The 23,035-nt window shown below is 44.7% G+C and overlaps 1 protein-coding gene across 1 annotated transcript in view; it reads right to left on the reverse strand.

Annotated features, from left to right (window-relative positions):
- mob2a (MOB kinase activator 2a) overlaps positions 1–15,615 on the reverse strand; it is a 101,001-nt gene extending 85,386 nt beyond the window's left edge. The window contains exon 1 of the mRNA XM_079500722.1: positions 14,921–15,615. Coding sequence (XP_079356848.1) covers positions 14,921–14,937 — 17 coding nt within the window. The 5' untranslated portion in view covers positions 14,938–15,615. The remainder of the gene's footprint in view (positions 1–14,920) is intronic.
- Between the last annotated feature and the right edge of the window lie 7,420 nt (positions 15,616–23,035).

The raw sequence follows: 23,035 nt of genomic DNA on the forward strand, positions 1-23,035 counted from the left end.
TAAAATGGAATCCGTGTGGGAAATTAAGAAGAAAATGTCCTCGTTTTTTGATACAGGCAACATGAATACGCAGTGTATGTTTATGCATGCGTTGGTGTGAGAGTGATCATTCATACGACTATGTTGGCACCAGTGCTGCCATGTCTGCTTATTGTAAGCGACTCTGGGCTTCTTTTTCTGTAAAGTTGCTTATAGTGGTTGCGACTTATAAAATGTCCCTGGGACTCATCTAAAAAGACCATCCCTGCATCCCGGGACTCATTACATTGAAAACCTATTTACCTATTTACATCACTGCCCATGTACCTGTCAAAATACACCAGAGGGAGCTCCACAAATCACGTTCACAACCCAGATTTGGCTCAAACAAGGGGTTAAATTGCTATGACACCAAAATGTGGAATGCCTAACCATTACAAACAGTCAAACTCATTTGCTGCAAGATTATATACCTAAATACATTTTCTTACCTTAATCTGATGTTATTATATCCAACTAGAAAAAGTGCCCTTCTGGGCACAGGTCTCCACCAGGAGGATAGGACTGTGTGAGATGTTTAGGAGTAATATAAACATGTTTGCCTTTGATGGCAATTGGATGATTTGAGGCATTTTGTTCCAAAAATGTGTTTTGCAAAAATCAACCTGTTGGTGGCGCTATAACAGGCCAATGTGAAAAGGGTGGGATATATTCCTCAGCCCAGTAAGAAAATGTGTGAAAGATTTCACGTAAATTGCATGCTGCGTTCATGATTTGAGGCTTTTGTTCAAAACGGGGCAATCTTGCAAACTGTGAAAGCCAATTATAGGCAAGAATATGAAATATCGGACAGATCCGACTTGAGCACATGACCATAGAGATACTGTGTAACGATTTGTGAGATTTTTGGACAGAATCTGGAGGAGTAATATCAAAAAATGTGTTTTACAAAAGTCGGCCTCCTGGTGGCGCTATAAAAGGCAGATGCGGAAAATGCAGGTCAAAGGTTTGTCCTTGGCCTCTAGGGAGTGTGCATGCAACGTTTCACGCAGATCGGTGCAGTTTTAGGTAAAACATGTGAAAAGCTGCCTCATGGTGGCGCTATAACAGGCCGTTCTGGAAAATGCGGGGCAGAGGTTCATCGTTGGCATCCAGGGAGTGTGTGTGCAAAGTTTGGCATCGACCGGGTTAACGGTGCCGGAGATTAGCTGTACACAGACGGACGGAAGGAAGGACGGACGGAAGGACGGACGGACGGACACACACACACGGACAGAGTGCAAGACATACTCTCTCCCCATGCCTTCGGCCTGGTGGAGACAATAACGAGTGGTAGGCCTACACGTGAAACATTACATAACATCTATAGCACTGCACTGCAGCTCACATAATGTGTGCTGGGTCATAGGCTCGTTATTGTTGGAAACAAGCCAATGAAGCCATAGTGCTGTATTGGGTTCAATCCTTTTAACATTGTATAAGTATTAATTAAACTGTGCTTTTTTTGCAAACTGTTAATAAAGTAATCAATCAATGTGTGTGTGTGTGTGTGTGTGTGTGTGTGTGTGTGTGTGTGTGTGTGTGTGTGTGTGTGTGTGTGTGTGTGTGTGTGTGTGTGTGTGTGTGTAAAAATATATTATTTCAAGATTTTTTTTAATAGCCGAACAACAAGCTCACACATGTGTTTGAGCTTGTAGATTTGGCTATTTTCAAATAGCCGATGTATAGAGTATATACAGTATGTGCTCATGTGGCCTAGTCGCTTCTTTTGGGCTTGTTTTCCATTGCTTGCTTATTTCTCTCACAAAATCTTGCGACACTGGTTGGCACCCTGTGTCAGCCAGCCCCCCACCCATCACCCTGTGTCAGCCAGCCCCCCACCCATCACCCTGTGTCAGTCAGCCCCCACCCACCATCCTCTCATTCTATCCATTGGCAGTGCCAGTCCAGCGCGTTATGAAACAAACAAAAAAGTAAACACAAGTCATAGCATGGTTCCACTCCCCCTGCCAAGTAAAAACACAGGGAACACACACACAGTACAGAAGCCCAAGGCCATGCCACAAGTTGAACTCAACGGTTCAGTTCAAACAAGCAAAACATCCTAAAAAGTAGACTCAACTCAGCTACTTCTACAGGAAAACACTTTCCTGGTCATAATGGGTAAAATGTACAAAATATAGATAACATAAATGGGCCTACAATAACATGCCCAAAATACAGATGCACCAGGTTTGAAGTGGTTAGCGTGTAGATTTATAACAAGTAATATACATACAGATCCATACAAACGAATTAGAATAATCTGAAAAAGTTCATTATTTGCCATAATGTAATAAAAATATTTTTTTATATTTTAGATATACAACAACTGAAATATTTCAAGCCTTTTATTGTTTTAATATTGATGATTATAGCGTACAGCTCATGAAAATCAAAAGATCCTATCTCAGTGAATTAGAATATTTTACGAGACCACTAAAAAATATTTTTTTTTAAACGAGAAATGTCGACCATCTGAAAAGTATATTAATGTATGCAGTTACGACTTGGTCTGGGCTACTTTTGAACAAATTATTTCATCAATGGGGCGTGGCATGGAGGTGATCAGCCTGTGGCACTGTTGAGGTGTTATGGAAGCCCAGGTTTGCTTTGATAACAGCCGTAAATTAATTTGTATTGTTCAGTCTTATGTCTCACACCTTCCTCTTGACAATACAACCAAGATTATCTGTGGGGTTCAGGTCAGGCCAGTTGACTGGTCAGTTAAGCACAGTAATACCCAAGAGGAGAATTAGCAAGAGAGGCCAACTTTGCTTTCTTCCTGTATCTGCGTGAGGTGGGCGGTAACATTATTAGGAGACAGGAAGAATGTTGGAGTCTATTCATTTCCAATGGGAGAGTGAACGTGAACACAGCTTCTGAACCATTCCTTAACTCCATGGTCACTGAACTAAATACTGGACCAAATCATCACAAGGCACACAATATTTACAAGATATTCATAGTAAAATGGCTTTTTTTTGCGAGACAAATCAGGAGAAAATCTACTTTGTTAATGACATTTCTTTATCCCAGCAACAAACTCTCGCGAGATTTGAGATGAGTCTGGAAGCCTCTCTCTGTCCATCTGCAATTTCACGGACAACACATAGGGGGCTCTGACCCCATATTTAAGATGATAATATGTGAATATTATAATGTGAAATGAATGGACATAAAACGATTAGAAATTATCCTTATGTGCCCAAATTAGAGCTGGCATACTTGGTTTGCATATTGAGACAGGCAGATATGTAGGCACGGTTGAGGAGGATAGATTATGTAGTCTGTGTGATCTAAAGGAAATTGAAAATGAAAAGCATTTAGTTTTTTATTGTCCATTCTACAACTCTATTAGGGAGAGACTTTTTAATGAGATAGATCCAAATCATGAATTTATATTGTTGGAGGACTTCGAGAAACTAAAACAACTATTTCAAAAGTACACCTTGTCAGTTGTTTTCAATGTACTTTGTTAAATGACTTGTCAGTGTTGTTGTCTTATCGGGTTTCATGGCGGTTGGCAAACCTAAATGGTGCATTACCGCCACCTACTAGACTGAGTGTGGAAACAGTGTTGTTGTCAGGGGGGGAGGGTGGAGGTCGGGGAGAAGCAAACCACGCCTACTATATTTAGGAGACCATTTGTAGGCTTTGTGTACCATTTCACCTCTAGTGGCTCCAATGAAGTTGGCCCATCTTCATACATAAACCATCTTTGGTAATACCATGGTCAGTACACCAGTTACTAGTAGTTTTGGCACTTTGGGCAGGTGCCAAATCGAGCTGGAAAGGAAAATTAGCATCTCCATGAAGCTTGTCAACATACTGAAGCACACAGTGCTGTAAAATATCATAATATTTGGTTGTGTTGAGACTCTGGACATGACAAAACAGTGATGATTTAGGCCATGTTATCTGCTGGTGTTGATCCACACTGACACTGTGAAAATGTAGCAATGGTTTCAACACAGCCATCTTTTTCAAAATGAGTCAATAGCACAGGCAGACTCTTCACATACTAGAGCATGTCTGAAATAAGTGTCAGAGTTGAAATCGACATGTAAATATGAAATAAATGCTTAAACATGTAGCTAGGTGTAATGTTAGAGACCACAGAAGTGAACCTTTCAAGCCTGTTTTCTCAACTCGCTGTTTTCTGCAAGACATTATTCTATAAGCCATATCTCCAAAACTGGTGGGTCAAACTGAACAACCAATATGTCAATTTGAAGCTATGATTCCCTGCTTTCATATGACATGAAGAAACGGAAATTCAAAAACATCCAATGGCAGTCCCTCAGTCCCTCAAATGTGGTCACATACAGTATGTGTGTCACTTATTACAGGGTGGTACAGAGGCCTAGTTTGCTGAAGCTCAATAATTAAGTGGGAGGAGAGGGTTTGACGCTCAGCTGATCTAGTAGTGTTTGGTTGCACCGCGCTCACAGTACACGCTGGATCATCACTCTGTGCGTCCTAAAGGTTGCAGAGACATCGTTAGAGACCTGTATTTTTTTTTGCTCTACCCCAAATGGGCTGCAAATACTGACTACACAGGGATATTTCCTGTGCTTTCATTCTCCAATTTTGCGCCAATGCATTATGCTGTTGAAAGGCAAACTGCCGAGTCATTCTGGTATCACATTCGTTCATCTCTGGGCCTCTCCCCAACCCTGAAAGAAGAGGAAGACGTAAAGAGAGAGAGAGAGAGAGAGAGAGAGAGAGAGACTCTCCCCAACCCTGAAAGAAGAGGAAGACGTAGAGAGAGAGAGAGAGAGAGAGAGACTCTCCCCAACCCTGAAACAAGAGGAAGACGTAGAGAGAGAGAGAGAGAGAGAGAGAGAGAGAGAGAGAGAGAGAGAGAGAGAGAGAGAGAGAGAGAGAGAGAGAGAGCACAGTAAGACACGGAGTGAGAGAAAGTGAGATGTCAAGAGACGACACAAAGCACACAACAGTGTTCAGTCAGGACTCAGGAGTGTCATTCTGTCTGCCATGATCATGACATTTTAGTTGACGTTTAACTGTTACACAAATGATTGTGATTGACGACTTACTTGTGTTTTTGGCATTGAACAGTGGAACATATGAATACAAATTACATTTCGTTTAGGCTTCGTAAACAAACGTTGCAGATGTGACATAACTTAATGGGTCGGTGTGTGCATTTCTGTCCATTTGGGCTACCTCCTCAAGAGGCATTCAATGGAGGTGTCATATCTCTCCTTGTGTTCCACACAGAGTTCTGGCCATTTGGGCTACCTCCTCAAGAGGCATTCAATGGAGGTTTCATATCTCTCCTAGTGTTCCACACAGGCCATTTGGGCTACCTCCTCAAGAGGCATTCAATGGAGGTTTCATATCTCTCCTAGTGTTCCATTTGGGCTACCTCCTCAAGAGGCATTCAATGGAGGTTTCATATCTCTCCTAGTGTTCCACACAGAGTTCTGGCCATTTGGGCTACCTCCTCAAGAGGCATTCAATGGAGGTTTCATATCTCTCTGAAAAACAAGTGCTGGTACTCAAGTAAATGTACTTGGTTCCCGTCCAACAGTGGCTGTAGTGGTGGCATTATCTCTCACAGTGGCACACTGTGCTTGTGAGGCTGCTAGGGACCATGTTGCTCTGTTCTCCAGCACGCTGCGTTACCGTCTCCTAGCTCAGGCTGCCAGGATCGCCTGACTCCGAGGTGATGATAATAACGCCTGCCTTGAGAAACCAATGTTCACTTTCTTCTCATCCCAAAATAAGAAGAACATTGATGAATAAGTCATGCTGTTAACAGCTAGAGCCCACAGTAAACAGCTAAATGAATGGGGACGCATCTCGGAGTGGGTGGCTGTCTGACAAGTTGTTTATTTGCGAACGCTTCACAAAATTAGACTAAAACCCGGACCTCCTCCGAGACGACCCTTCTTTCCCCTCAGTTCCCTAGACTTCCTGATCTCCCATTTGCACTACCTGTTTGCTACCTAGTGGGTGATGGGAGCAGCAGACAGAAACAAAAACAAAAACAAAAAAATAAATAAAAGATGGCCGGAGCTGTTCGACCCTGCACAGGGTGCATCTTGGGTGCTGTGTTGCATCGTGACACGTTTTGATCTTGTACTTGTGCTATTTTCACTATTCATCATATAACTATAAGTATATCCTGTAGGAGTTAAGTGCTCAAGCTCAACTCAAGAGTATAAGAACGGACAGCAAAATCCAACACAGTCAAATCGTGAGTGTTCATTTCATAACCCTTGAAGGTCCATTTCTACACTCTGAAGAGTTAAATTAACAGTCCGCACCACAAGGTCGAGCAGACGGGCTCCGACAGCAGCCAAGCGTGCAAACGTCTCGACACATTAGCATCCTCCGAGAGGGCGGGAGAGACAACAGAGGGGGCGACAGGCAAAGAGATGCGTGCAGAAAGAGCAAAGCATAGCAAGAGACAGCGAGGTCAAGAGGTTCAAGTGAAATGAGAAAATGCCCCGATGTTCCTTGGTGAACTAGTAACTAGACTGCTCGCCGCTCTGACAGCGGTTCAAGACTATGACTTCACACAGCATTGTTGGGGGAGGTGGGGGAGGCGACGGCCTGACGTCAGCAGCCCCCAAGCCAGGGCCTTGTCTCCCTGCAGCATCAGGGCACAGAGTTCATGCTAGCTCCATTGTAAACTGATGCACAAATATGCTCATTGAGCCTAATCCTTTAGGGAAACCTGGCCCAGAGCCGCTACAGTGGAGATTCCAATGAAGACAGACAGTCGCCGCAGCTTTACTGAACGTTAGCGTGCATGGTTTGATAAACAGCTGTTTAGCCCCGGTATCCAAAAACACAAGAGCCTTCTCTTCACCGAATGATTGGGTCTTATTACCAAGTGTCACAAGTTGTATATCTCACATTGCCAACAGGGAGGTATATTCACTATTGTTGTGAGCTGACCATTGTACTGCAATTTGACATAATTTTTGCATGTGTCCAAGGTGTTGCGGTGAATCCAACTCACGCCTGGATACTGGGCTAGGTGCCATTCACAGCACAGGGTCATTTAGGATAACCACACAATGTTCCCATCTTTAAAAGGCTTGGCTGGTTTGCATGCTCTTACAGCTAAAGCTTGGCTCGGCCTGCCTTTGGGTGTGTAGTCGTAAAATAACTTTAGCGCCCGACACAATAAATTGATTCTTAATAGAGTGTGGTTCTTACAGTGCGATCTGATAGAGGGTACGCCAACAGAAGCACTCTTCACGGCTGCAGTAGCAGGCTAGTTAATGGGTCTTTCAGACAGACTTTACAGAGGGACCGTATGGTAACTGGCTAGAGTTACTGCCTCTTCAGATCAATCCTAATAACCTTAAAGTGAAGTCTACAATAGAACAATGCTCTCTGTGTTGTCTGCCTGTGCGAATGATGGTGAATCTAGAATTAGACCAGACTGGGAAGCAAAACGCCGCCCTGACGTTCTGATGTTCTGTCAAGTCACTGTCTGTCCTAGAGAAGGTGACAGACAGTGACCGAGAACACGTCGGCCTGTCTGTCACCGTCTATTATCAGAGCTGCATCTGTGACGTGACGTGAGCAGCAGAAACAGTCACCTAGGCTGACACCATGTGTGTGGCTGCCTGGTGTCTGTGGTGGAGGTGGAAAATAATACACTAGGGTTTGAACGAGGACTTGGCTGCCGAGTGCAAAATCCCCATTTGATAACACAACATGAGTCAAAACGATAAAAGAGATATTACTCAATCTAGTGCTGGTGAATGGTGACACTTTAAAAAACCTTCCATATTTATCAATAGTGACATTAGCAGATCTACTATAAACGCACACTTGTGACACGTTGTGAGCTTGTAGATCTATTTTCAAAACAATTTGGTGGGGGGGGGGAGACGGAGGGGGAGACATTATGGTCAAAATACCGAACGAAGCATTCGGTCAAAATAAAAAATACTGTATTGTGATATTGGATTTTGTAAATTGTCCATATCAGCTAGCCCTAATGAAACAACATACAGGAGGTCCAAGATTAACGCATCTTCTCTTGCCACGCACATTATTCACAAATAAGAAGACATGTAACAAGGGCATGTAACGATACGATTCGAATCACGATATTAGGTTCACGATACGATTTTTTTAGCGATTATTTTTCACACAAAATTAATTTCCAATTTTCCAAAAATCCTTTATTATTTCTCTTACACAGATCCAGTATTGTCTTCTTTTTCTTTTACAATATTGTTTGTTTTCAATACCATAGCAAATGACAGGAAACCTTTCTTTATCGTTTCTCCTCCACAAATCCAGTTATCCATATCGTTGCTGTCCGTTTTGAGGTTCTTCTTTTTTTTTTTGCATAAATCAGTGCTATTGAACACCCTTTACGTCTGTGTGTTTCGAAAATATTGAACCAATAGAAAGTAGTTAACTCATATACTGCCACCTGCTGGACGCACAGCCAAACTCAGACTGCCGAGGCGATTTTAAGGGTGCGCACACAGGACCGACATCCTGTTTTGGGCGTCCATCTTAATGCTAAATAAATAGCGTCAATGCTAGCGAGCTAAAATATAGCCATCCTTGCTCTAGAAAGCACCAATGTTTCCATCTCCACAGGATAATCAGCAAAGACCTCCGAACATCACGCGTTTTATCCAAACCATGGAGAACCCCGTAGATTAGGAGTTATTCCGCTTTTTAGTCAGCCTGTGTAATGGTCGGTGGACGGCAGCGCTGTTGCACAACCCGGTCTAGGATCGCTAAAGAAGGAAAGGCCAAGCCAAAATAATAATGAAAAAATAGAAATCAGCGATCCGGTTTGATATCAATAATAAAGCTTATCAGACAGAGCATTCCGCCAGAAGCAGTTGCTAGTTAGATTCCTTCTGGCGGAAGGTCACATCACAAGAAGTCTGTTGCCCTATAGACCCCTGGGAGATGGAGTCTGTCCCCGTTACAATGCCCTATAGACCCCTGGGAGATGGAGTCTATCCCTGTTACAATGCCCTATAGACCCCTGGGAGATGGAGTCTATCCCTGTTACAATGCCCTATAGACCCCTGGGAGATGGAGTCTATCCCTGTTACAATGCCCTATAGACCCCTGGGAAATGGAGTCTATCCCTGTTACAATGCCCTATAGACCCCTGGGAGATGGATTGCTGAGGTGGAGGGCCACACCTACCATCAGCTCCCAGTACTTCCCGCACGACTTGCTGCACCAAGCCATGCTACTCATTCACTGAGTTGGCGGTGCCCGGGAACGAACCCATGATCCTATGGTCGAGAGCACTACCGATTGAGCTACCCGGACACAATTAGAGGAAACGGTTAAAAACGCAAGCTCCTCTACAAAAGTGAAGGAGAGGAGACAGCAACTTACAGCTAATCATCATGAGATTTAAAAAAACAGTGGGACCTTCCAATTCCCCCAGTGCAGCACAGAACCATGATAACACTGTCCATAATCTGCCATTAAATCCTGTCACAGGACAGACATAGTGCACATTACTGTACATTTGACTACCGTGTGCTCACCCAGGTCAGGCTGCACGAGGCTTGCTCCACTTTGCCCTTACTAGATCTCATCTCCATCCATCTCTCCTCTCTCAGCATTAATCAGTCAAAAGCGAGGGGATTAAACATCTGTCAAGCCTGCCCATCCCCCCATTCCCCATCCTCCCCCAGCAGGGAAAGACACATTTAGGCGTTGCACGTCTCCCCTGTGATGTAACGTCCTGTCTGACTCCGGAACCGGACAGATGAGGTCATTGTGATGCGAAAGGACACATTCTTTCTGCTCGATTGGGGGGGAGAAAGAAAACAAAGCACACTGATGGGCTTCATCCTCCTCACAACAACACAGTCTGGCTTAAGACGAGTAACAATTATGTGCATATGCACACACACAGGATTTAACCATGACTTAATTTACTTAGGGCATGTGCCATGGCTCGTTTCTGTAGTGTGAGGTGGCTTAATGTGAAAGTACACCTCCCAGCCATGATGATGTACGAGTACATCCCTGGACATCATGCTAGTATGTCACAGGGACTTGCCCCCAATCCAACACCTGAGGCTGAGTGCCACGCAGGGACGCATCACCCACATTTTGAGAAAAAATAGACGTCCACAGATGTCTTTACAAAGACGTCCACAGACGTCCTGGGCACTACATGCGGTAGTTCCTAGGACCTCTGTGGACGTCTTGGGCATATATTGTGTTAATGACACACACACACACAAACACACACACACACACACACACACACACACACACACACACACACACACACACAGCTCTGCGCTTTCGACAGCTGAGCAGCCCAGAAGACAGAACTCTGCTTTGCTCTAGCTGCGTGTCATCGTCCACAACAAGCAGCGTTTCAGATCTGCATAAACCTCCCTCATTTGCTTCTTTGAATAGAATAGTGCTCATCATGGGCTGCTCTTTAGCTCTGGCCTTCCACTGGATTCCCTGTAGGGCCCTTTATAATTATCAGCCAATCTCTGTTCCAGCCCCTCTCTCTCTCCATCCTTCCGTTTTCTTCCAGCTCCCAGGAGGATGGTCGCCTCCTGTGCACGTGTCTTTTTAGGAGAGGGACTCCTCGGGCCGAGCGCACACCTTCGGCCTCCCCCTCTGGCCCTGATGACAGGTTTCTTCCAGTCGTCTCATCTTCCTCCCTCACTCCCTCCTTCCATCCCACCACCTCTTGCTCTCTCTATCACAAGCCCTGCCTGTGTCGTCCTTCACCCAGGGTCTGTGTTCGGAGTAATTACACGCTTGGTTAACGCATTCATGGGCACCACTCTATCAGTGACGCATGCTGCTGGACGCACGCCTGCTCACTTTGCATTCATTCAGGGCACACGTGCGTGCGTGCGCGCGCACGCACGCACGCACGCACGCACGCACGCACGCACGCAGTAAAAGGAAATAGGATCCCCCCCCCCCCCCAATAGGATAGGCCCCAATACACCAACGTCATGGCAGTGGCCTGGCAGTTTAATGGAGGGAGACAATAGAAACATTATTGGCGAGTATGGCGACCAATCAGTACTATATTTATAACAAAAATCACACCTGTGTGAAGTGAGGGGCACTAATATATTAAAGTCTAACTCATGTTGATTAGGTGATGTAATGGTGATGACCGTGATGTGAAACAAACGGTGACAAAAAAACATGAAATTCTCTTTATTGTTAATGGCATTTGTGTTGACGAATGACGAAATTGTTCCCTTCATTGTCAATGGCGTATTTAAAACAAACATTGAACTAAAAACAAACATTAAACCTGTATATAGGAGGGGCTAGCGCCCCTCAAAAAAATAAAAAAATAAAATCACACCTGATGTGAAGTGAAGGGAGCTCTTATCATTATACATCATCATACATCATCTCATGAACTACTGTTACTGAATTTATGTGATTGGTTGGTTAAATTTACGTCATATTTGGCGGAAATTTTACCTAATTTCTCCTTTCATTGTAAATGGCAAATATGAGATGTGTGGGGACAAGATTTAGCGGACATTTGACCTAATTTCTCCTTTCCTTGTCAATGGCAAATATTGTGAATAAACAAAAATAAAAATAAACAAGTTGACACTTCATAGTACCTGTGTAATAGATAGCAGCTACATCTACAGTAGTATAACATCAGTCCGTCCAGCATATTGACATTGGTGGTATAGTATTGCCTGGGTTTAACTCTACCCTTTGACCTCTGTCCTTCTATAAACATGGGACGACTGCCAGGGGCTGCTATGGGTGCAGACAGCAATTAACCCACACAAAACCAGGAAATGAATCCACAAAAACAGACATTAAGCTCACAATATGTGTGAGCTTGTAAATGGTCTATTTTCAGATGTTGTGTTGAACGAAAAAGGAAGTGGTTAGGCTATACTTGGTCATGTAACGTTGACAATATCTGATCTACAAGCTCACAATGTGTCATATTGCGCCACGTTGTGAGGTTATAGATCTGCCATGTTTGCCATTTCTGAAAATCTAGAAATGTTTTTGCAATTTTTCTTACAGGTGATCATGAGCACTTCTTTCAATCTTCCCACCCTCCGAGGTCAACATCAAACTGATTGTTGCTCTTACAGTTAAAATCCCTGTGTCATAATCATATCACACCGAGCAAACCAGTTTACGTCTGACGGCACCAACTCCAACTGCTAAAAAAATAAAAAATAAAATATGTGTGCTGAGATGTGTGATAGAAAAAGAGAGGGGGAGTTTACTGTAACGCCCATAGATCACAAGAACATGAGACCTGTCAATGCAACTACTCATTAGCAAAGTGACAGCACTGAGGAATGTCAGGAGGAGGGCAAACAACAACCACACAAGATGAAAACAAAACAAACAAAAAGGAAAACTATTAGCCAAAGCTGGGGTTGGGATCCGGATAACTGAAACCAACATTGAGGAACCAGAATCGGTTCCATCACATTTGGAACCGTTTCTGGAAACGGCTTTTATCACACTGTCAGAGCTGGTATATGGACTTCACGTCTGCTGTACAATTACAATACCATTGGTTCTCAAACTTTATTTAAATTTCAAGGACCACCATAACTCTGAAAGTGTACAAATGGAACCAAGTGGACTCGACCTGTTAGGGTCCATTCGTACACTCTCAAGATGTTACAGACCTGTTGGGGTCCATTTGGAACCCTCGGCCAATAGGAATCGTTAAAGAGAACCTTTAAGGAATCGGCCGTTACAGAGGGAATCGTTAAGTAACCGGAATCGTTAAAATCCTGAAGGATCACAACCCTAGTCAAAGCTGCCGGCCTGCTGGCTGGTGTTTGGGCTGTGGTTAATAAAGGGCCTGTGCTGTTATCTCTCAACCTAAAATGTCACACGGTACAGATTCACCCAAAACAGGCCTCCACCCTTCCTTGGCTCTGCCAGGGCTTCGCTCACACAACAGAACGCCAGATAACCATTCAGCCGAGTGAATGTCCTGACAACGGCACACCTTACAACAGTGACTCAAATCCCTTTGTGACGCTCCACATAACAAAATGCTCCGCTCTTTTGCTAAAAGTCCCTGAAATGATATCTGGGCTTGTGTGGTGGTTCTGCTGCACAGAGTTAAGTCAAAACAGACTGAGACGATGCTGTGTTTTTGAAAACCAGGTCACACGTAAAAACAACTGTGCATATCCGTTGCTTAAAACTTCAATATATGTCTCACGCTTTGACAAATTAATCATATTTACTTGGATTGTAAACATGTATTTGAAGAAAACTAACTCAGACAAGAGAACTTCTGGTAGAGATTGGGATACATATTACATTTACATATCCATTGCAAATTAAGCCTGGTAAAAATGGGAAATAAAGTGGGATGTAGGTCTATAGAAAAGAAGGGTCTCCAATATATTCAAGCTGTCATCCTGAGATAGAAGGCCCGATTTGGTACACTGAGGAGTATCCTCTCTTCTATTTAAAAATCACACCTGTGTGAACTGAGTGGTGCAACTACACATTTATGTTATAGTTACTGTACATTAACCATAGCAACCATGCTCACCCATACAGGCACAAACACACACGGGTACTAACAAAGCCAGTTGTTGGAGTGGTTTGCACCACTCAAAAAGAGCAGTTGTACATAAAGCAGATCAGTGTCACCATCTCCAGGGAGGTGTCACTGTCACATCGCACAATATTCCACCATTACAGTACAAACACACACATTTTAGCAGGACCTCCCAGGGCCACATCAATTCAAGCCATAACATCCCTTTTCCATAGCTAGCGAAAATGTATTTGCAATCACCAAATATGCTCGTGTTTTATTTAGTAGCTTGTCCTCAGTGTTCGTGAATCCATCTGTAACTGAGTGCAACCAAAATGGACCCAAATGGTTACATGTGCAAACTGTTAGGGTTCGTGTGTGTGTGTGTGTGTGTGTGTGTGTGTGTGTGTGTGTGTGTGTGTGTGTGTGTGTGTGTGTGTGTGTGTGTAACTAATGACTAATATACGATGTCAGCTGGTAAACACCAACAACAGGCGTTAAGTAAGCAAAGCTACTGTTTTGTATTCTGTTCTGTGTCAGACATGACAGCTGGCCGGGCTAGCAGCAGCATATAGTTAGAGACGGTTGCTTGGTGGGTACGCTGCACCTTGCAAGGGAAATTAACCGGGCAGCAGCCAGCCAGCAGCTACCATTAGCCAACTCGCTGCGTAAATTCGTTCCTATAAATAAACTACCGAGGCAGCAGCAGCCTGTGTTGTTGTGGCTTCTCTGAAATGACTGAAATTAATATTCCTCGTCTAATCTGGGCGCTGACATGACATGGCTGTGCGGGCAGCAAATATAGGCCAAAGATGTACCCAGCATGCCGGCCAAGCGGTCCGTTAACGTGGGGTTACACTTCTTGAGTTACAATGCCATTGCAAAATGAGAACGTTACTAACCAGGCTGCTATGCTGCTAAAGCTAGCTCGGCAGAGCTAAACACCTCAGAATAAAAACACAAAAAACAAAAAGGATGCATCTGTGACGTCGTAGATAGCGGAAGTGCTTCGCGGATTAATTGGGGGCCATTGAACAGCCAAAACATGCAAATATGTTTGTAGCTTCATATATACTAGTTTCTAAACACTTTGGAAATTGTATTGAAAATAAATATTTGTATTTTATTTATTTACAAATGCTCGCCAGGCGTCAAGGCCGGGGCACAAGAAACTACAGGCTTCCGCGATTGTCTGTGACGCCACTGACCCATCCTTGCCCTCTCAGACAGAGCCAGGCTAAGCTAACAAGGCTACACAAGAGCAGCGACTATGTGGGGGAAGCAGAACGGGACGGGAACCGTTCGGCGGCTCCGCGGTGCCTCCGGCCGGCGGCCGAGAGGTGACAGACAACACCGTCTAGTACTCACCCCATCAGCCAATCCATGGTGATGTTTGTAGCTAGCTCAGAGCTCACGGTAGCTGGCAGGGGGATGAATCCACCAAGAAGAGCTGTGGAGGAGGCGACCCGACCCCTACACTACACACTCGATCCAGCCACCACCCTCGCCTCTTCTTCCCCGCCTGATCCCCAGAACCTGTCCCCCCACCTCCCTCCCTCCCGCCGGGTCCCCGGGTCTCTCCCCCTCTTCTTCTTTGCCGGGGATCTCTGTGTTCAAATCGAAATGTCAAATGTCCTTGTTTTGATTCCTTCGCCTGTCTCGGATCAACCTCACACACACACTGGGGATGATGAGTTCAGTTAGCTAGTATAGTAGCCCCAGAGTGACTTTGAGCCTGAAGGGGAAGCGTTCAGCGGCGTCCTGTTCTGCGGCGAGGCGCTCCTCCCGGACCCGGTCCGCCCGCGGGCTGCTGCTAGTGTCGCGGCCGAGTGGAGCTCACTCGTCCTGGGGATGCGGCGGCTACTGGAAAGGCTCGGTGCCCTCTGTCATGAATCCGTGTCCCCGGCTGCCGTGTTGTTGTTAGCGCATAAAGCTGGCTGCTGCTCTCCCACCACTAGAGCTGCTGCTACTGCTGCTGCGGCTCTCTGTGTGAACGAGATCTCTGGATCCAAGTCCGGAAGTAAACACAGAGACGACCCCCTTCTCGTGCGTAAAACGCGTGTCACGCAGCGCTAGAGGCCATGCAGAGCCATCTAGAGGCTAGAGCACGGATACAGTGGGAGATAGTCAGCCACTTGCTGGCCTGGGGAAGAAGCAGGTGCATGTTGGATGGATATTATAACAGTTACACACACACACACACACGATCATAGTTTTTAAGCATTATGATAATTTTATTCATTAACATTTTGGGAAAATGAAAATGAAAAAGTGCCCACTCATCTTCCTTTGATGCCCACTGCCCACCCCTATGGGTGCCCACCATAGAGTTGGTGCAGTTTTGAATGATTGATTGATTGAAGTATTTATTATCATTATGCAGAATGGGTACATTTCAAAATAATATGTAAAGGAGGAAAACAATATGCATGTATCCCAGTTTTTAAATACGGTACCCATGTAACTTGAGAAAGCCCGGAGGGGCGAAACGTTGAACTTGTATACGGTTGAAATAATATAAAGGACGGGGAGCAGGATTATATTGTGTGCGGACATTCAACTTTTTCTTCATTTGAATACATTTAAAAAGAAAGTACCATTTGCACAAGTCACTACAAAAAACTGTTACTGTGGACGGGACCATGATAAAGCATTACACTTGTTTACAACACTTCATCAGAACATTTAGAGATGTACAAATATACACTTCTATATAAAAAAACCTGCGTGAAGTGAGGGGCGCTAATATATTAAAGCCTAACTCATGTTGATTTGGTGATGTAATGGTGATGTAAAACAAAGGGAACAACATATACAGTAGGGAAAAACGGGGTGAGGGGGGACTCAGACTTTATATTACAGGGGCCAGTTTCGAATTGCAGCCGTCCATAGGTGCCCTTTGAGAGCAGTTTTGAAGGAGTCAAGGGATTCACATGTCTTAATGGCTGTGGGTAGGGCGTTCCACATTTTGGTGGCATAGGAGCGGAATGAATTTACTCATTGTAGATTGACTGCCTATATTTATCCATTCCCCCACTGTGTAGCTGGCTGACACTGTATTGTAGACAGAGACAGAGAGAGAGAGAGAAGCTACATAGGCTATATCAGCCCCACATCATATTAGCCATGTTGTGTTGTACTGTATATAGGCTAATACAGCAGAGCCATCTAATAGAAGAGTTACGATATCATATAGAGGGGGCAGAAACCGAGCGCTGGAGCGCTGTTCATGCAGCCTGAACTGAGACAAGCTGGAGTTGGAAATACATTGATTTCAACGAGGGTGGCGCAAATAAGAGCTATCTTGAGCATGTGTGCAACATGACAACTGTTTTAAAGTATTGTATATTAACAACTAAAGTCTCTTTAATGTTTATGTTTCGAATTGCAGCCGTCCATAGGTGCCCTTTGAGAGCAGTTTTGAAGGAGTCAAGGGATTCACATGTCTTAATGGCTGTGGGTAGGGCGTTCCACATTTTTGTGGCATAGGAGCGGAATGAATTTAGTCCCTTGTTTGTGCCAAATCTGGGTTGGACATGATTTGTTGAACTCCATTTGGTGTTGTGGGTGTGGACTTCGTTGACATTAAGGAAGTATTTAGACATATACTTGGGCATCTTGGTGGTGTTGCGAATCTTGTGGACCAGACCCATTGCAAGATGCTGTACTCTGTCGTCAACCCTAAGCCATTCCAGCCTGTCAAAATGGGCAGGGGTGACGGTGGGTTCGGGGAGTGAGGCCAAGTAGTAGCTTGACCAGTTTGTTTTGGGAAGTCCTATGATCCTGTTACCATCATGGATGGATACGTCATAGGTGAGGTGGTCGCAGTACGGTTGTGCGACAGTATGCAGCATGATTGAGTACACGAGTAACCTCTATAGTTTATGTAACACTGCAATTCATGCGGTAGCTTGTAAGCTATAAGAAATAATTTCACCCACTCTTTTACATGCAGTGTTTAAGTTACTCTTCAGCAGTGTTGGGCAATATTGCTCAGGAGAGTAGCCTATGTGTTACTTAGGTTGGCATGGGCCATGGCTCAGTGGTCCAGGCACCTTGGCTGGCAACCCAGTCTGGCAGTGTGCCGTGGGTTCAACCCCCGATCCCAACAGCCCTCACTGCATGTCTTCCCCCCATCTCTCTCCCCATTTCCTGTCAGCCTACTGTCTGTCCCTCCATAAAATATATAAAATAAAGGCAAAAGCCACAAAAAAACATTTAAAAAACGTTTATAATATTATATTACTTATTACTTGGAATCAAGAGTAATATATTACATGATTACATAATATTATATTACTTAGCCACCAGGCATTCTGCTCTGTCCTTAGATTAATAATTGCTAAATGCTCATGACTCTTTGCTCACAATTAAAGACCTGCTAAAGAAATCTGCTGTAAATATTTTCTGCTGTGGAGTGTGGATAGATTTTATATTCCTCATTATACTCATTGTAGATTGACTGCCTATATGTATCCATTCCCCCACTGTGTAGCTGGCTGACACTGTAGACAGAGACAGAGACAGAGAGAAGCTACATAGGCTATATCAGCCCCACATCGTATTAGCCATGTTGTGTTGTACTGTATATAGGCTAATACAGCAGAGCCATCTAATAGAAGAGTTACGATATCATATAGAGGGGGCAGAAACCGAGCGCTGGAGCGCTGTTCATGCAGCCTGAACTGAGACAAGCTGGAGTTGGAAATACATTGATTTCAACGAGGGCGGCGCAAATAAGAGCTATTTTGAGCATGTGTGCAACATGACAACTGTTTTAAAGTATTGTATATTAACAACTAAAGTCTCTTTAATGTTTATGTTGTACGATTACTACAAAACAATCTAAAATAAAGGGATTTAAAGATCATTAAAGCTGGGCTGTTGCCTGAGTCCAATGCATTTCTGCCTACTTCCGGTCCAGGACTTGTCCCAGTTGGTTGTCCCCATGCTCAATAGAAGTCTATGTAGGAGAGCCGCCATTGGACTGGCCCCATGAAGTGAACGCAGTTTGCGTAACTCTGTCTATATCTCTGGCCTACAGTATATTCCTCATGTATCCACTGTATCCATTTCCTTTGTGTGATTAATGAAGTTATATACTATACAATACGGTATGAAAACAGAGTGAATATGTCAGAATCAACTTTATTGTTACAGTGGTGAAACCAGTATTCTTTTCATGAGAAAATCATCAATCTAACAGCTTCAATGTCACTGTGCCATGGGAGAATCAATATGTTCTCTGCCCTGCACATACTGTAGGGCGGCTATGACTCACTGACCCCTCTCCTCTATCACCCTATGCCTGTTGAAGAGTGACAACTGAATCATCACTTATTAATAAAGCTATTTATTTATCTCTGTTGGGGATCAACGTTGGGAGTAATAGTAGCAGCACCGCAGTATAGTAGGTGTGAAACACAGGACAGATACGGGTATGAAAAGACAAATGCAATTAATTTTTTTCTTATTGTTCTTTTCTCTACTTCCTGTCTCTGCCATCTTCCTTGCTCCTGGCTCATCATGTCTGGAACTTCATGATACTATAAATGCAAATAGGCAAGTGAGAGAGGGCATTGAGAATAGAAGCCCAAGTTTAAGGGCCCCAGACGGAGGTCTCCGTCCTGTTAATTAGTACACTCTGATGCCCAGGACGGAGATTGATTAACAGGACGGAGATTAATGATATCAAAACCGATCGCATCGTTCCATAGCCTAGGAGCGCCTGTTACGCAATGCTCGATGTTGCACAACAGTGGGACGTCATCGAAAATGTTCCCCCCCTGTTTAGCCGACGAAACCGAAAATCTTAAAACGTTAATAACTCGCGATCTAAATCATCCCGTCTAATTCTAAGAAAAGATTATGTGTTAGACGGCCCCTCGCTGTCCAGGTAGATTTAATCATACTTCCCGTTGTTGTCGATCGCCGTTAGAGTGTTTTGGTAGTCTCGCGTTACCAGACTGTTGCCTCTCGCAATTTCCAAATGCTTCATCATACAGTCAGGGCCAACGGAAGAGCTATCATGCGTAAGCGATAAAGCGGAAGTGGAGCCTCCTCGCCACTTCCGTTTCGTCTTTACAGTCGCGCACATTTATCCTAATATAAATAGAAAACATAGCTTGTTGCTTAGCAGAAAAGGAAATAAAAAAATAAGCTATTATTATAATAAGATATTTTTAAATATATTGTTCTGAACGGAAATGGCAGCTTCCTTACTCAGCTCATGGGGGCTATAGTTCCAGACTCTATGTAGCATTCGGAGATTGTGGAATAGTTGTCTCGCTACGCAAGACTAGTGTTTTGGCTACATTTAGCTGCTACACCCACATCCGGGATAACATTCGGTCCGTCTGTATAAATCCGGGCAATTAAGGTTAACAGGAGGCAGAACCATATGATTAGCTCCTGATACTCCAGTGTACCCTGGTGACCAACAATCGGTACTATAGGAGTCAGGGTTAGGCCTCATACACACATTTCAAACGAACATTCTGTGTTCCGTCTGTGTTTCATGGCCGCCTCAATGCTTTTCCAATGGAAGTCACGTAGTTTGGCCAAACACTTGCGTTTGATGGGGGAGGGGGTCAATCAAACACAAGTGCTTGGTCAAACCACATGACTTCCATTGGAAAAGCATTGAGGCGGCCTTGAAATGTATGAATCACAAAACATGATTGCCAGGAAGGAGCTAGCCACTGATGTAATGTCATGCAGTGTCACTGGAGGGCACTGTGGGCTGTTTAGCCGATAGTGACAGTGTAGAGGGCCTTTTAGCCTTTTAGGCCAGTCAATGTAAGCTAAAAATAAATTGCAATAGTAATCATTCAAGGTTTGTTATGATCATTAGGGTCATCCAAATAACATATTAAAAATCGATTATTATATACATTTTGGATAATGGTAAATTCAGGGGTTGAACGTTGGGGTACCATTGAAAACCAATATAAGGCAAACATTTGAATTATGCTTTAAGTAGCATGTGACATGTGAGGTGTATTTCATACAGGGTTCTGTGGATTATTGACCTATTTCCTCAATGAAGCAGTTAAGCATTAGTTTTGCACAAAAAACACTCCTTGGGCTAAAAACGGCCATAGCCACTTGCCCAAATGTGATGAGCTTGGGGGGGCACTGGGGGGGCACTGTCTGGGGAATCAATGGAGGGACACTGGGGGGGCACTGGGGGACACTGGGGGGCACTTGGGGGTGGGGGGGGGGCACTGTCTGGGGAGGCACTGGGGGGGCACTGGGCAGACACTGGGGAGGCACTGGGCAGACACTGGGGGCACTGGGGAGGCACTGGGCAAGCAGTGGAGAGGTCACTGGGGAGGCACTGGGCAGACACTGGGAGGCACTGGGGGGACACTGGGGAGGCACTGGGCAGACACTGGGGAGGCATTGGGGAGGCACTAGGTAGGCACTGGGGGGGGACTGGTGGGGGGAGTGGTGGATGCACTGGGGAGGGACTGCAGGCACTGAGGTCACTGTGGGCACTGGGGAGGCACTGGAGAGGCACTGGGCAGACACTGGGTAGGCACTGGGGGGACACTGGGGAGGCACTGGGCAGACACTGGGGAGGCACTGGGCAGACACTGGGGAGGCATTGGGGAGGCACTAGGTAGGCACTGGGGGGGGGGGGGGGGGGGACTGGTGGGGGGAGTGGTGGATGCACTGGGGAGGGACTGCAGGCACTGAGGGCACTGTGGGCACTGGGGAGGCACTGGAGAGGCACTGGGCAGACACTGGGTAGGCACTGGGGGGACACTGGGGAAGCACTGCCACCCCCCCCCCCACCCACTTTCCCCTTTACTGTATATATTTTTTTCCCTTTTTACCTCCTTACATGATTTCCTGTTTTTTATATAGAAGTGTATATTTGTACGTCTCTAAATGTTGTGCTGAATTGAAAATGTTGTAAACAAGTGTAATGCTTTATCAGTGTGTCGTCCACATGAGTCTTGTATTGAGTTGTGCTTTCATGTGAAATGTACCCAAACTGTTAATAAATACTTCAATCAATCAATCAATCAATCAAATTGCTTTGTATTTTTTGATAAAAAAAACAAACAAAACAAAACAAAACAAAACAAACTAGAAAAAGTGCCCTTCTGGGCACAGGTCTCCACCAGGAGGATAGGAGTGTGAGTGTGATGTTTGGCAAAATGTTTAGGAGCAATATAAACGTGTGTGTGCGTGTGCGTACATGCGTGCGTGTGTGTGACGTGGCTTGGCCTGTTGTAGCGACACCATGAGGCTGATTTGAAAACTGTCAAGTGGCATTTCTTCCAAAGCCTATGAGTAGTTGTGGCGATTTGTACAAAACGGGTACAAAGCGGGCTACTCCTGAAAAGTTTAGAAGCCAATCGTAGCCAATGAGGGTGGATTTTGAGAAATCAAACAAACCCGTCTTGATCACATGACTATGAAGAGCATGTGTACCGATTTGTGTGAAATTTGGATAAAATCTGAAGGAGTAATATTAGAAAATGTGTTTTACATATGTCGGCCTCCTGGTGGCGCTATAAAGAGCAGATGTGAAAAATTCCAGGCAAAGGTTTTTCCTTGGCCTCTAGGGAGTTGGCATACAAAGTTATCCACAGATCCGTGCAGTTAGAGGTAAAAACACTTTTCTGCCAGTTATAGCGCCACCATGAGGCTGAGTTGAAAATGTTCATGTGGCATTTCTTCCTCGGCCTAGTGGGAATGTGCGTGCACAATTTCACGGAAATCACACGATGTGTTCATGATTTGCAGCATTTTGTTTGAAACTGAGCACTCCTGCTTGCTTTGGAAGCCAATCTTAGCCAATCAGGATGGAGTCTGAGAAATCTGAAAGACCCGTTTCGTTGAATGGCTCTAGAGAGACTGTGTACCAATTTGCTTGATGTTTGGACAAAATCTGTAGGTGTACTGTCCAAAAACTTGTTTTGCACAAAGCGGCCTCCTGGTGGCGCTATAACAGGCCGTTCTGGAAATTTTGGGGCAGAGGTTCATCGTTGGCATCCAGGGAGTGTGTGTGCAAAATATGGCATCGACCGGGTTAACGGTGCCGGAGATTAGCTGATCACAGACGGACGGACGGACGGACGGACACACGGACGGACGGACGGACGGAGTGCAAAACATACTCTCTCCCCATGCCTTCGGCCTGGTGGAGACAAAAATTGAAATATTTGGTTTGTCCATTCTGACACACTGTAATGAGTAATGACTACCTTTAGACTTTAGTGCTACTGCTCTGTTCGGATTCCTTTTATTTGGCGTTTTCGTCACAAAGTGGCAGCAGCACTACCGCAGCGTCATCTAGTGGTGTATGTCAAAAACGCACCATGCACAGTGGTGGTGAAGATGCATTGACTTCAGTTTACGCAGTCAGGGGTGGCTTTTTGATTGATTGATTGATTGATTGATTGATTTATTAACAGTTTGCAGAATTACAGTACATTTCAAGTACAACTCAATACAAAAACTTTTAAC

The sequence above is a fragment of the Electrona antarctica genome (assembly GCF_951216825.1).
Source record: "Electrona antarctica genome assembly, chromosome: 5".
Classification (NCBI taxonomy): Eukaryota; Metazoa; Chordata; class Actinopteri; order Myctophiformes; family Myctophidae; genus Electrona; species Electrona antarctica.